This window comes from Tiliqua scincoides, chromosome 9 (genome assembly GCF_035046505.1).
Source record: "Tiliqua scincoides isolate rTilSci1 chromosome 9, rTilSci1.hap2, whole genome shotgun sequence".
NCBI lineage: Eukaryota > Metazoa > Chordata > Lepidosauria > Squamata > Scincidae > Tiliqua > Tiliqua scincoides.
This window is the reverse complement of record NC_089829.1, coordinates 29,572,657-29,586,689: the sequence shown is the minus strand read 5'-3', so window position 1 is coordinate 29,586,689 and position 14,033 is coordinate 29,572,657. Positions and strand designations below refer to the sequence as shown.

Here is a 14,033-nt window from a genome sequence, read left to right as displayed (position 1 = left end):
CACCAGCTGAACCTCCTTTTATCGTACAAACACAAAAATAACTTTTTTCTTAAAAAAAAAATAAGACTGCTGTTTGAAGCTGAGCAAAACCCAGCCTAACAGTTTCAGTGTGTTTAATGCCATAAATAATGTTAATATATTGTCTTCTTTATATGAAAATCATGTTTTATGAAAAGTATTGGGATTTGAAAATAGCCCATTGTGCTAACATGTTACCTTCCAACTTAATCTAGAGTTGCATTCCACTTGGGTTCACCAGTAACTCCATGTCTGTATTATAATGTGTCCCCAAAGAAGACTGTAAACTCAGAGAGATCAAGCTACATGCCTATTTCATAAATTTTAATGCCCTTCTTGTCACTCCACTTAGGATCAACAAACTTCAGTTAAGGAAGTGCACGGTGGATTAGTCACCATTGGTGGGCTGGGTTCAGCAAAACTAACAAAGCTAACTCTGCATAGTACTGACTCCCAGACGGCTTTTGTCAGTCAAAACTGTGAGAGGGCTCTGTCCTTCCTCCACTTTTGACATTGAACACCCAGTCTAATGTCTCCACAACCTGATTCGGGATGTGGTTAAAGGACAGAAAACAAGATAGATCTGAGTTGATTTCTAAGAATATAGAAAGGACCATTAGGGGCAAACCAGTCGTCTACTCAGGCAACAGTCTTTTGCAGTGGCATCACTAGGATTCGCGTCACTGGGCGTGGAAGGCCTGCAAGTCATCCTATGCAGTGGGCGGGGCAACAACCCAGATGGTGGGCGTGGTGATGTACCATCACCCTGCCCCCACTGGTTTTTTGGCTGTATCTTTTGTTAGAACACAGATATTTCAATGTGGTTTGTTTCATTGCATTCTGCATGAAATTACGCATTGATTGATATATAACATGATGGGATTATTCCTCCATATTCTGATTTTAGTGATTTTGAAAACTTGTAGAGCCTCACACGCACACACCCCGTGTCAACTTACTAACACCTTATTGCAGCTGTTCTCAAACTTTTAGCACCGGACCCACTTTTTAGAATGAGGATCTGTCCAGGACCCATTGGAAGTGATGTCATGGCCAGAAGTGACATCACCAAGCAACTTAAAATAATTATAAATAATTAAATTAAAATAAAAGAAATAATTAAATAAGGGGGAGCTGGTCCTGTTCCACCAAGTGAATCTACTCTGAAGTAAGTCCTATTGTGGTCAATGGGGCTTACTCACAGGAAAGTGTGGGTAGGATTGCAGCCTGTGAGCCCAATCCTATGCACGTCTGCTCTGAAGTAAGTCCCATAGTGGTCAATTGAGCTTACTCTGTAGTCTGCCTGCAATAACAGCCCCCCAAAAAGAATCAGTGAGATTTCCAGCCCTCCCAGTGCCCAATTAAAGTTCTTCTATTTCAGGCATATCAAGATAAAGACCCACCTGGCTTTGCAAGTGCAAAATAGAAAACTTTCCCCTTAGCAGTTCAAGCCTCTTTTCTTTGTCCTTTTTTTTGGGGGGGGGGGGGAGGCTGCCTTTTGGAGCATTTGTTGCACTCCAGCTCCATCGGATCGGGACCATTCTGGTGTCCTCACATTCCCCTTTGCCTGGCCTGACCACCAGCCAAGGCAAGTCTGCCTACTCGTGAGTAAACGCAACCGTGAGGATGCTTAACTTTCCTTAGACTCAGTAGACTGCAGCTGGGAGGGAGGAAGGGACCTCCTTCTCCCTTTTGTGTTTTTGGGGGCTACATTCATTGGATCGGGACCATTCTGGTGTTGTTGGATTCCTCTCAGTCTGCCCTGTCTGACGGACTATGGCAAGTACGCCTACTCACGAGTAAACCTGCGATACGGCTCACTTCACTTTCCATAGGGCTCCATGCATTTTTTATTTCTGGTTTTTTTGCCCATAACTTTTGAAGGAAAGGAGTGATTCTGTTTTTTGCATTGCATTCCGCTGGCCATTCCGCATCCAACGGTGTATGGCATGATGGGCTAGCTCCTAATACTGCAATTTTAGCGCATCCTCCCCCCAGGACACATCCTCCCCCCATGGCGCATCACACCCCTGGCGCATCACACCCCTGGCGCGTCACCCGGTGCGGCCCGCACCCCCTGCACCCCTGTAGCAATGCCAGTGGTCTTTTGCACGTGTACCTGGGACTGAGTTCCATTGAACTCAATGGAGCTTCTGAGTCAACATGCATAGGATTGCACTGTTGTTCAGCAACCTCCTTCCCTCTACATGAGCAGCTCGGGCAGAGCAATGAATGGAAATTTTCCCTCCCGGTCTTGCACTTCAGCAGCCCATAAAGAATGATGTATAACCTATGAAGGTGGAGTTTCCATATAGTGTTCATGGCTTATATCTATTAATAGACCCCACTCCCATGAATTTAGCTAATTCCCCTCCAAGGGCATCTAAGCTGGTGGCTGTCATCATACTTTGCTGCAATGAATTTCCTGAATTCTATATGTTGTTTAAAATCAAGTGCTTGGTTTTGTCTGTCTTGAAACACATTCCAGTTAACAGACTACTAGCATTGTCAGAGTGGAGGGACCTCCCCATTTCTTTACCCACTTTCTCAACATCATGCATAGTTTTTCAAACCTCTAGCACAGTGTTTCTCAAACTGTGGGTCAGGACCTACTAGGTTGGTCGCTACTAATACTAGCCGCTGCTAATACTGTTGAAAATATAGACTAGAATCAGTGGTCCTCACTATGGGTCAAGACCGACTAGGTGGGTTGCGAGCCGATTTCAGGTGGGTCCCCATTCATTTCAATATTTTATTTTTAATATATTAGACTTTTGATGCTACCCTGCTCTGTGACTGCATTTGGGGAAATGTTACAGACCTGTACTTTTAACAAGCTACTATGTATATTCTTTTAACGTTAGTAAATGGGACTTACTCCTTGGTAAGTGTGGGTAGGATTGCAGCCTAGGATTGTTAAAAATTTTCCTGTTCGATGATGTCACTTCTGGTCATGACATCACTTCCGGTGGGTCCTGACAAGATTCTAAAAAGTGGGTCCTGGTGCTAAATGTGTTAGAACTACTGCTCTAGCATGTTCACGTCATCTTTTCTAAACTTGAATAGCCCCATACTCTTTACATTTGGTCGGTTGCCGTCTTTCTGTTTGAATCTTATCCCTAATGTATTTTGAAATGAAAGCATTTTCAACAGTTCATGTATGCCACAGACTTTTATTGCCTTAATAGCCATTATCAACTATTAGAGAGATGTGTCAACACTTTTCATTGTGATAAGAGGAGCTATCTCTGTGTGCTTGTGTGTGTATACACCAGAAACATGGTTTTTGGGCAGAAAGTGCTGCCATCATGAAATAGGTGATGGTGATAACACAAGGTGAGTGTTTGAGCCACGAGTTCTGTTAGAATAGTTGGCTCATTCCAAAATTTTGGTCAACCTGTAGTGCTCTGGCCCTTATCTTTTGGTGATCCTTTTAATTCAGTTCCAGAACATGTAGGATTTGAATCCTGGAGTCATTGGATCCAGGATAGTTGTGCTGTCTTTGCCAAAGCACCTGTGCTGATTTTTGCCATCTCCTGCTAACATGGCACATTGATACCATGCAGTGCTACCATGTTGATTTGTGTTTTATTTATTTTCTGCTCCTGTTTCCTATTTCTCTCAGTGTTGTTAAACCATGTTCTGGTTGTGTTTTTTGAGGTGTTGTTAGTACATGCATATAAGAAAATCTAAGTTACTGCATTTCTTGTTGAATTACGTGAATTTACTGAGGTCTGCCATTGAAGACGTTTGGTTGCTATGTAAATGACACAGATGAGTATTGGGAGTGCAGGTCATTCTTGATCTGTGTGAGGCCAAGTTGATTGGAGCAGATCAATCTCCGGATATTATTTTTCTCTTCTTTGTGTTTGGAACTAGTTGGACGTCGGTGAAAAATGCACATAGGCCGGAATTGGGGTCTACAAAGTAATATTTATAGCCTAATACTAACTTGGAACAGGCTGGCAGGCTGACTGGCCTGTGCTGTATCCAGCGTAAGGTAGGTGCTGCTGGAGTGTAACTCAGGGTAAGGGGATATTTCCCCCCTTACCCCCTATCGTATGCCAGCCACCCCATGGGGCTGCTCAGATATGCGTTAGGGAATTCATTGATAAAAATCTGTGTAAGGCTGTCTGGGCTGTGATTGGGAGTTACAATTTCAACTGTACTACCATGGCTGATCCCACCCCCCTCCCAGGCCCAATCCACCTTCCGGTCTGCCTACCCAAAATGCCCCCCTCCTTACCTCCATTACACCCTCCTGCCACCCTTGTCCACCCACCCCTGTGCTGACCTGACTTGGCTGGCACTTGCTTACCTCTTCCAAGTCAGGATCTGCTGCGTTGAGGTTGGCACACATCCTTGCCCTGGCCCAACCTGCTCGTGTAAGGTGCAAATGTGCTTTAAGGGACATTTGGGACACTCCTGGGCAAATGCAGCAAAGTTCAACTCTCAGGGTTGTGCTCTCAGCCTGATAAATTCCTTTGTCTTGAGTATAGTAAAGCTTACAAAATTTGTTAGTCCAGTCTTGTGATGCAGAAAATAGAGATACACAAAGGAACTTAAAGTGATAGCAGAACCATAAGCCAGGAATAATTGTGTTGAATGTTTCGTCATTATTGATGAATTGGTTTTGTTTTGCTTCTTCGTTAGAGCAGAACTAGAGCATTTATTGGTACTGAAAGATTCATATGCAGCATGTAAGAACATAAATGATACGAAGCCCTCCCTCCAAAAAAATGTTTGCAAAAGGAAATAGAGAAGATAATATAATAAGTTTGTCAGCTAATGAAAAGGACAAACACGGAAAGAAAGTATAGTCTATTAATAAGGAGCTTGGCAACTGCACTTGGTGAAATATTATTACATATTCAATGTTTTTATATTAAATGCATCAAAACATTACCAAAAGGGAGAAAAGTTCATTCCTTATAACACATACTTCCACAAGCTATACAACTGTTTTAGGGTAACAACAGACTTTCCAAAAGCAACAAAAGATTTTTGTAGTAGATTTTTGTACCTTGAAGGCTAAGCGCCTTCCTTCGGAATAAGCTGTTGCGAACTACGTTTCATCAGAGGTGCAGAGTGAAATCTTCAGTGAATGTCTATCATGGTTTTCCCCTTTGGATGTATTTCCAAAGATACTTTCAGATTAGTACATTTATTTCAGTATTGTGAAAACAAATGCCTATTTTGGTAATCATTCTTTCTTGGCGCGCTCTCTCTCTCTTTCCCTTTTCTAAATCGGACACGTTGAATATGTTTTATTAGATATGACATTATATCATGCTCATCCACTCTTCAAATGTAAGTTGGTGGATTACATTTTTTAAAGTCTCATTCATCCTCCAAGTTGTTCAGGATGGTGATGTTCCCTTCCCTTCCCTTTTAACATCACAGCAGCCTGCTGTAATAGATCGGGTTGAACATGACTGAACCAAAGGTACCACAGTGGGGATTCAGACCTAAATGATGTTGGGGAAGTCATAAACTGAAGCTTCTAGCAGTCAGGATTTGCCTATCTCTTGCATCATCAGCATTTTGTCTCTTCTGAAAGACTAAGGCTGCAATCCTAACCATATTTTCCTGAGAGTAAGCCCATTGAACAAAATAGGACTTACTTCTGAGTAGACCTGGTTAGGCTTGTGCCCTAAATGGTACAAGGACACCACTTGGGCAGTGATGATTGCAAGTTGACCCCACAGCCAGTCTTTGCTGAACTGGGCCTAATAAATTCTGGCTTCAGCATTACTTCTCAGTTTGAGGAATTCATCACAATGATAACAACAGAATCAAGATCCCTTGCCTTGCCTGACCCACCCGACTTTGCCCCATTGTGTTATCTGAAATGTGACTTATGGCCCATCTGACCAATATCTGCTTTCTTCATTTTCAACTGTCTGCTTTGGACTGTGCTCTTGTCTTAGATACCCAAGAACCTCAGGTAGGCCCCACCTGAGATTTGACATTGGTTCTCCCTGGTCATCATCCAACCATAAGTAGTATGGATGATTCAATAGTTTTAACCATGCTGGGGAAAAAAAAAAGCATGAAAGTGGCTACCAAACCTGTTGTGCTTTTTAAACTCAATGTGAAATGTTTGTTTTGTATCTTTAGAAACAGAAGCTCCTTCAAAAAATGGGAGAGAATCGGCTTCCATATTTAACACCTAAGGACGATGGCTTCCACCAACTGGTAATGCTTTAAAAAACTTAGCGTCTTGTGTGCTGGAGAAATTTTAGCATTATGATGATTTATTTAATTCCTTTTTGTGGAATATATAGAATTCTTCTAGATGCAGCTTGCAATGTATGAGAGAAAATGGCCAAGGAAAAACTGACATGAATGAGGTGGTTTTCAAGCTGTGTTCCATGTAACCGTGACTTTTATCTTCTCAATGAGAAGATTAGTAACGGTGCGTGAGCCATTTGAGAGATTGATAATGGCAAGCAACCTGTTTTCTCCTGAAATTGTGCAGCTGCAGGGAACTGTCAGCTGTGTTATTGGGTAAAAAGACTTTACTTGTGTCCTTCACAAAGGTCAGGAAGTAGAGTAAAAGTGGGACACTTATTTCTTCTGTTTTCATGAATGTTTTAATTAACTTTTTTGTTGTTTTAAATGTGAGAATTTTGGTTAATGTGACTTCGCTAACCTGTAAGCTGGTACAGTCCTGAAAAAACATTGCCACATGATCTGCTTGTTATACAGATCTTTTCTTACCTCAAGAACTACAGTGGCTCACTGTGTTACTTTTGTTCTGTTATGTGTTTGAGATTCTCCATGGGCTGAATTATGGGAAGAGGATTGAATGTATATCAGAATGCTCTGGTTCAAGCTAAATAGCCTTCTGGTTTCTCCCAGCCCTAAAATTCTGCCACTCTAAGAAAAGAAAGTCAAGCTTGACAGGGTTACATAAGTATAATCCAAACTAGTATAGAGAGAGGAGTATTATCGAAGAAATGGAAGAATATGGTAAGTCTCTCTTGGACAGTGCTCTGACTAAATGCAAAACACATGGAAAAAATTGGGTGAGTTCAGTCAAACTAAGTTGGAACATATTGAGTGAGATGAAAGACATAAAAAGGAATCTCTTACTTAGCTTGAACAGCTACAGCAGGAGTTCATACATTATAGCTATGTCAACTTTCTTGTATTGACATGTGGCCGAAAGATGCATACAAAAGTAGCGTCTTTAAAATAATAACCCCACTTTGCTTCCACTGGTGCAGGAAGGGAAGAGCTTTCTCCTCCCTTTTTCTCTTAAAAGAAATTAAAACTCTTCCTTCCCTTTGAGTTGAAGCCCTAAACTTTGAGATAACTGCCACGGTGGTTTGGTAGAGTGTTAATGCTACTGCTCTGGGCTGTTGTGGACACCCAGTGCACATCAAACCCCCACTTCTGTATGCACCTGCATTTTACCATTGATCTAGCCCAGTGCTTCTCAAGGTTTCTCCTCTGCTGTACCACTTCACATGGTCCACTTATTCAAAGTACCACTGGAGGTAATTGGTGGGGATATCATTACCAGTTACTTCAGGGTTGGGAAGGCAGATTCAGTGCAACAAAAACCAGTAAGAGGATTAGAGTGGACAGGACAGTTTTTTTGAGTGCAAAAAGCATGCTTTGGAGCCTCCTATTGCTGTTTGTTCTGCCATGTTCCTGGTCTTGCTGCCAGGTGGCAGGTGTCCAAGGGTCCTGTGACTACCACCAGACAACGCTTCAATTACCACTGGTGGTACCCGTACCATTGGTTGAGAAACACTGCTCAACCTAAATTATTATTATTATTGTTAAATGAAAGGTCTGAGTTGCAACTACTTGAAAGCCTCACTGAGAGGTGCAGTAAGTCTTGAGACCATGCCGTAACTAATGGCTGTGGGATGTTGCTCCAGGCCCCAGCTCTGGCTGTGGGTTGGAGGTTCTTTTGTTTCCCAGGAAGAAGCAATTGTTTAAAGTTGTCATAAAGGAGCTTTATTTGTCCAAGAGCATTGCACTTACAGAAGCACCTCTAGGCATTACAGCATTTCCAGGCTACCCACTGGGCTACGCGGTTTGCTAGCATCCTCAACAAGGCCCAGGAGCAGAGCAATGACTGAATACATGGGCTTATGTAGACGTGTTTATTGCTGAAGTTGGCACAACAAGGCATATTCCCATGAACTAAGACAAAAGCTATCAACCAGGTACAGATAAGTTGATACGTGTGAAGAATAAACATAGCCTTGAGCTTTAGGGTAAACACTCAGGAATGCATCTCTATCACCCCATGCTCAGAACCCTTGGCAGCTACAGCTACTGAGGCCACACTGGGCCCAGTTTCTTTGCTTTTCATGTGAACAGTCCAGTGGGAAAGCTGACAGTTCCCAGGGGATGGGAGATGCACAGAAGATGGCTGACAGGCACACGATGGCTGCCAGGCCGTACAGATGTGCCTTTAGAACCGTGCACATGATTCATTTGTCATCACATAATTTGAATGAAGAAGTCCATCTTTAAAGGATGGGGCAAATAGCCTACCGTATGAAGCCAACAAATTGCATTCAGGTTCGTGTTATCTTCCTTGAGTGAAATTATATTATCTCATAATGTAGAACTGAAATGCCAGCTTGTTTATCCAAAGATAACCTCACCAGTGTGTCGGGATGCTGTTGTCACTTAAATGACAGGGGTCAGTGCAGATCCTTGAAAATGGGGGCTATGATTTGTAGCTTGCTGAAAATACGTAGCGGGAGCCTCACGATGCTGTGAGTGTGTTAGAACTGTGTTCTGGGATAATGGACATGTTAAAAAAATTAAGCATGAAATGTTTTGTACGCTTTTTGGAAGTGTCCGGTCATGCTGTTGCTTTTATCTGCTCAACGAGTGGGGTGACCTTTCATATTTGCTGTCAGAGATACACCAAGAACTACATGATTTTTGTTCTTCCAATCAGTAAAAGTGTCCAGTATGAGCTCCATCTTGTGTTTTTTTTTCACCCCCTCTCTTTTGTCTTCTGATCTCTTAATGTTTTCCTTATGTAGGAACATGGCAGGATGACTGGCTGGAGAATTAAAGAAGACTGAGCGGAATTCTCAGATGATGTGTTGGAAATGTGTTTCCATTTCCTGATTTTTGTTCTGAGATACCAATGTGTGACTTTTTTTTTTAAAAAGGCCTCTTTTTAAAGCTCCGAAACCCCGCAGACACCATTTAAGATATATTGATAAAATGCTTTCAAAGCATGTAATCTTTAGTTCGCAAGCCAAAAGGTAACGTGCCTCTCATTAGACTGGCATTAAAATGTGGAACACATTAGCTCCCAGTTTTAACAGGAGAGTGAAATATTACTGCCTTTGAACAAGACCGGCATCATTTCAGGCTTTCTTCTTCATCGTTACCCCCCCCCCCCCAGCATCTTCTGTCATCCCTCCTATTCCTTGTGACAGATTAATACAGCTTTTTTCCATCCTTTGCAGCAAGTTTAGGCATCACTTGGTAGAGGTCCACGTGAACTTGGGGTTGTGGGAAAGGCCCACAAGGATAGCATTGCCCACAAAGGTCGCATTTAAAATTTGGCCTTTCCCAATGCAACTTCCCAGGCCTCATCCTAGAGACCAACATTTCAGCTCTTTCAAGACCTGAGACTGCCATTTATCAAAACCTACAAAATGGGATCTACTTTTAATTTTGTTAGACTGTGAGACCGAACCAGGTCTATTCAGAAGTAAGTCCTATTTTGGTCAATGGAGCTTACTCTCAGGAAAGTTAGCCTAAGACTTTTAATTATGTTAGGCTATCAAATTGGATTGAAGGTCCATCTAGACCAGGACTCTCCAGACTCCAGTCTGGATCCGTGCCCTGTCTAAACCCTCCCCCACGTGAATGGAACTTACCAGTCCAAAGGGGAACCTCCTTTTGCTGCCACTGATCTCCCCTGAACTGTGCTGTGGTTCACCACTTTTGAGTTCTGTCTCCCCAGCAGCCACTGCGCCCGGATTTCTGGACAGATTTGGCTGACTGGGATGCAGTTTGGGGGGGGGGGGGATTAGTGGCAGGGGACAGACTCTCCCTGGTAGAATGGTAAGTGCCATTTGCGCCGGGGGTCGCCTTTCCTGGTGCACAGCTGTCTCCAGTTTGGAGACCGCTGATCTATACCATCTTCTCAGATACCTCCAAGGAGCTCACTAGTAGGGCAGAATCCCACAGTTGTAGCTGTAGCTATATATATGAAGAACACCACATAAGGTCAGATAGCTTTGCCAAAGCCCAACAATAAAACAGGGACCTGTAGATTCCCATCCTAATTTTTCCCAGCTAAGTGCCTTTGTATCTCCCATTTCCTTCTTTCTTTGCTTTATTAAAAAATAATTTTTAAAAGTTTTAAAAGAAAGATAAAATGGGTATGGCGGCTCTGTACTGCCACCTTAGGTGTAAGCATAACCCAGCTATGGGTCAAGCCCCAGTATTTGAAGATCAATACTCCCATATGCCTATCCCATATTCTTTATCCACCTTTTAAGGATCAGAACACAATGTCTCCCGTCCCATTGTGGGTTTTATAATTTACCACTCAGAATCTGCCCTTCATGTTCAGCCTGAGCAGCTGAAGTGTCTGTTAATGTTTCATTTTATTAGATTGGTCAGTGTCTGGCATATGGGAAAAGAAGGAAGTTTTCTAATGACCAATAATTTTTTAGCCTAGTTACAGGCTTCAAGGCTTAATCACCTCCCTATACTTATATATTTATTGAATGGCCTATGGGGGGTGCTTCAAGTAACCATCTGTTGTATATTTAAAATACATCTCTCTCTTTTTTCCCCTTTAGTGGAAGACAAAATATTCCAAACTTGTCCTCAGAAAAGCTGGGAAGGTCCCCAAAGAAGTCCATGAAGAAGTTCAAAAAGCCTTTTTCACTTTGCGAAAGCATGACTGTTTCTTCCAAGATCTTGTGAGGATCAAAGGGAAAGATTTTGTTACCCCAATATCTCGTATATTAATTGGAAACCTGGGATACACTTACAAATATTTGAACACGAGGTTATTTACGGTCCCCTGGCCCAAAGAAAGTTATGAAATAAATTATTCTCATCCTGAAATATCTGAAGCTTGTAAGGCATTCATCAAACTTAATGACTATTTGCACAGAGAAACCATCCAAGCTTTGCAAGAGCAAAATTTGGTTGAGACAAAGGAAACTGAAGACTGCACTGTCAGTGATAGGCATTGGGATTTTGCTACTTCCATTACAGAGTCGGGGTCCACTTTGCGAGATCAAAGCCAGTCTCATGTCCCAAAGTACGTCTGTAGTGATCTGAAAGGGAGAACATCTTACAACCTGACATTATTGAATTATATGGATCCGCAACAAATGCTTTTCTTGAAACCAGAGCCTTACTTCGGAATGGGGAAAATGGCTGTGAGCTGGCATCATGATGAAAATTTGGTTGAGAGATCGACAGTAGCTGTCTACAGTTATAGCTGTGAAGGTGGGTAAACATGGAGTGGGGAGAGAATGATCCAAAATGATCTTTAGCGCCTCTCTCCTAGCTGTCTCCCATCTCGCTGAGTGCACATAACCAGGCTCTCCAACTTTTATTCAGACTTAAATTTGCAATGCATTAAGCATTGCCATAACATAGGCATAATTTTTTTTAATGTGCAAACACTTACTGTCAGCTGTGTCTGTCAGGTATTGGGAAAGGGCATAAGACAGAATGAGCCAAGGTATGTTTGCTGTAATTGTCTTTATCTGGAACATATCAAACAGATTGAAAAGTTGCTATAATTAACCTGTTGATCGGAAACCGAGGGAGCCAACTCTGTCAAAACACTGCTCTCCCAGATTTCCACAGGTACCTGTTTCCTTGGGCTACAACATATTTTATTGTGGTTTTGACATCTCTCTCGCCCTCTCTTTATTGGGGGTGATTTGTCAAACGCAAATTTGTTCCAGCTCCATACTGATCTTACTAGTGTCCTTTGCAAAGTTTCTGTTGCCCTGGCTTTGGGGAGCCTTTGTTTGCACAATCTTGCCTGGATTCTTGCCTCGGCATGGTGTATGGTCCTCAGACAGACACTGCACCTTGGTACTTGGTGGTTATGTTGCCAAGAAAGTGGTGCAACCTGGTGAAATTCCTAGTCTGATTTTAAACATTCAGCAAGTTTTATGCACTTTTCCATGTCACTGAAAATATGATGCATTCATATGTCCTTGATTGGTTAATTTGAGTATTTGTCGTGTTGGATCTCCACAGTGCTCTGTGTTTGCATAAATAGCATGTTGCATTGTTGCTGAGTTTGTCCTGCACAATACACGGTTGAAGGAGGTCTGTCAAAAATCAGGATGTCTTGTAGTTATAAGCTGACGGGGGGGGGGGGGGAGGCTGCTGGCATAGAAACATGAAGTTTCCCCACGGGTGGCTGCCATTTGTAGGTAGTGATCACCATTTTTACACAATGTTCTGGAATGATTTGACATGAAGAACATAGTGGGAATCCAAAGTGACAACTTCTGGCTATTTGCCCAATTCCAGGAAAATAGTGAGAGTGAGAGATTTCCCCCCAAGCTCAACCTCAGCAGTGGTCCCTGCTAGGTGCCTGAAGATGCTACTTGGAGATGCCAGGTCTGATTGCACCTGTTGTTGTTGGCAACCTTCAGTCTCAAGAGACTCTGGTATCGCGCTCTGAATGGTGGTTCTGGAACAGCGTCTAGTGTGGCTGAAAAGGCCGATTCGGGAGTGACAATCCCTTTCACACTGGGAGCAAGTGCAGTCTGTCCCTGGTCTGTCTCCCTGGCTATGGGCCTTCCTTCTTTGCCTCTTAGCCTCAGACTGTTGGCCAAGTGTCTCTTCAAACTGGGAAAGGCCATGCTGCACAGCCTGCCTCCAAGCGGGCCGTTCAGAGGCCAGGGTTTCCCACTTGTTGAGGTCCACTCCTAAGGCCTTCAGATCCCTCTTGCAGATGTCCTTGTATCACAGCTGTGGTCTACCTGTAGGGCGCTTTCTTTGCACGAGTTCTCCATAGAGGAGATCCTTTGGGATCCGGCCATCATCCATTCTCATGACATGACCGAGCCAACGCAGGCGTCTCTGTCTCAGCAGTGCATACATGCTAGGGATTCCAGCACATTCCAGGACTGTGTTGTTTGGAACTTTGTACTGCCAGGTGATGCCTAGAATGCGTTGGAGGCAGCGCATGTGGAAAGCATTCAGTTTCCTCTCCTGTTGTGAGCGAAGAGTCCATGACTCGCTGCAGTACAGAAGTGTACTCAGGACGCAAGCTCTGTAGACCTGGATCTTGGTATGTTCCGTCAGCTTCTTGTTGGACCAGACTCTCTTCGTGAGTCTGGAAAACGTGGTAGCTGCTTTACCGATGTGTAAATTGTGATGTGTGATGTGATTGCACCACAATTGCTTGATCTCTGCAGCAGCTCCACTAATACCGCACAGTGGGTTCCTCTGTCCCCCTTCTATCTCATCCCTTTTCCTTATCACTAGTGTGAGCATCCCTAAAGGTAGGGGATGAAGAGGAAAGGCCTGGCATGAAAAAGTTGCAAGCAATTGGTTCAGAAGGAACCTCCTTCCAAGATTACTACTGAGATAATAAGGGACAAACTTGAAATGAAATGCAACAGGGAGAGAAATGAGCAGGGAGAGTCGTGCCCCCAGAGTTAATGTGGAAGGGAAAGTAGCAAGTGTATGAAGTTACACTTCTTAAAAAGATCACTTCAGAAGTTGAATGGCTTATATATTGTCCTAATGATTGCAGAAGCTTGAACCCTAATGCCAATGTAAATTGTGATCCTTTATGAGACCTGTAACCTGAGACTTTGACTTTGCAGAAGGATTTCTCCACTCACCCCTTTGCAAAGGTGACTTTAGCTCAGTCGGGACTCAGGTTTTCGAGGCGCTGAGTGCTTCCTGAGAAATGCTGATATCTCTTTGGTTTGTGCGGACCTTGCTGGGAAGCGGAGGCGCTCAGGATCTCCTAGCAGGGGGAGTGCACCGGGCAGGATATGTTCTCAGCGTAGTGT

The 14,033-nt window shown here is 43.2% G+C and overlaps 1 protein-coding gene across 1 annotated transcript in view; it reads left to right on the top strand.

The window, feature by feature from the left end:
• The window catches only part of FTO (FTO alpha-ketoglutarate dependent dioxygenase), a 294,785-nt gene that overhangs the window by 57,454 nt on the left and 223,298 nt on the right, over nucleotides 1-14,033 (top strand). The window contains exons 2-3 of the mRNA XM_066637383.1: nucleotides 6,139-6,216; nucleotides 10,827-11,487. Of these exons, the coding sequence (XP_066493480.1) occupies nucleotides 6,139-6,216; nucleotides 10,827-11,487 (739 nt within the window). The remainder of the gene's footprint in view (nucleotides 1-6,138; nucleotides 6,217-10,826; nucleotides 11,488-14,033) is intronic.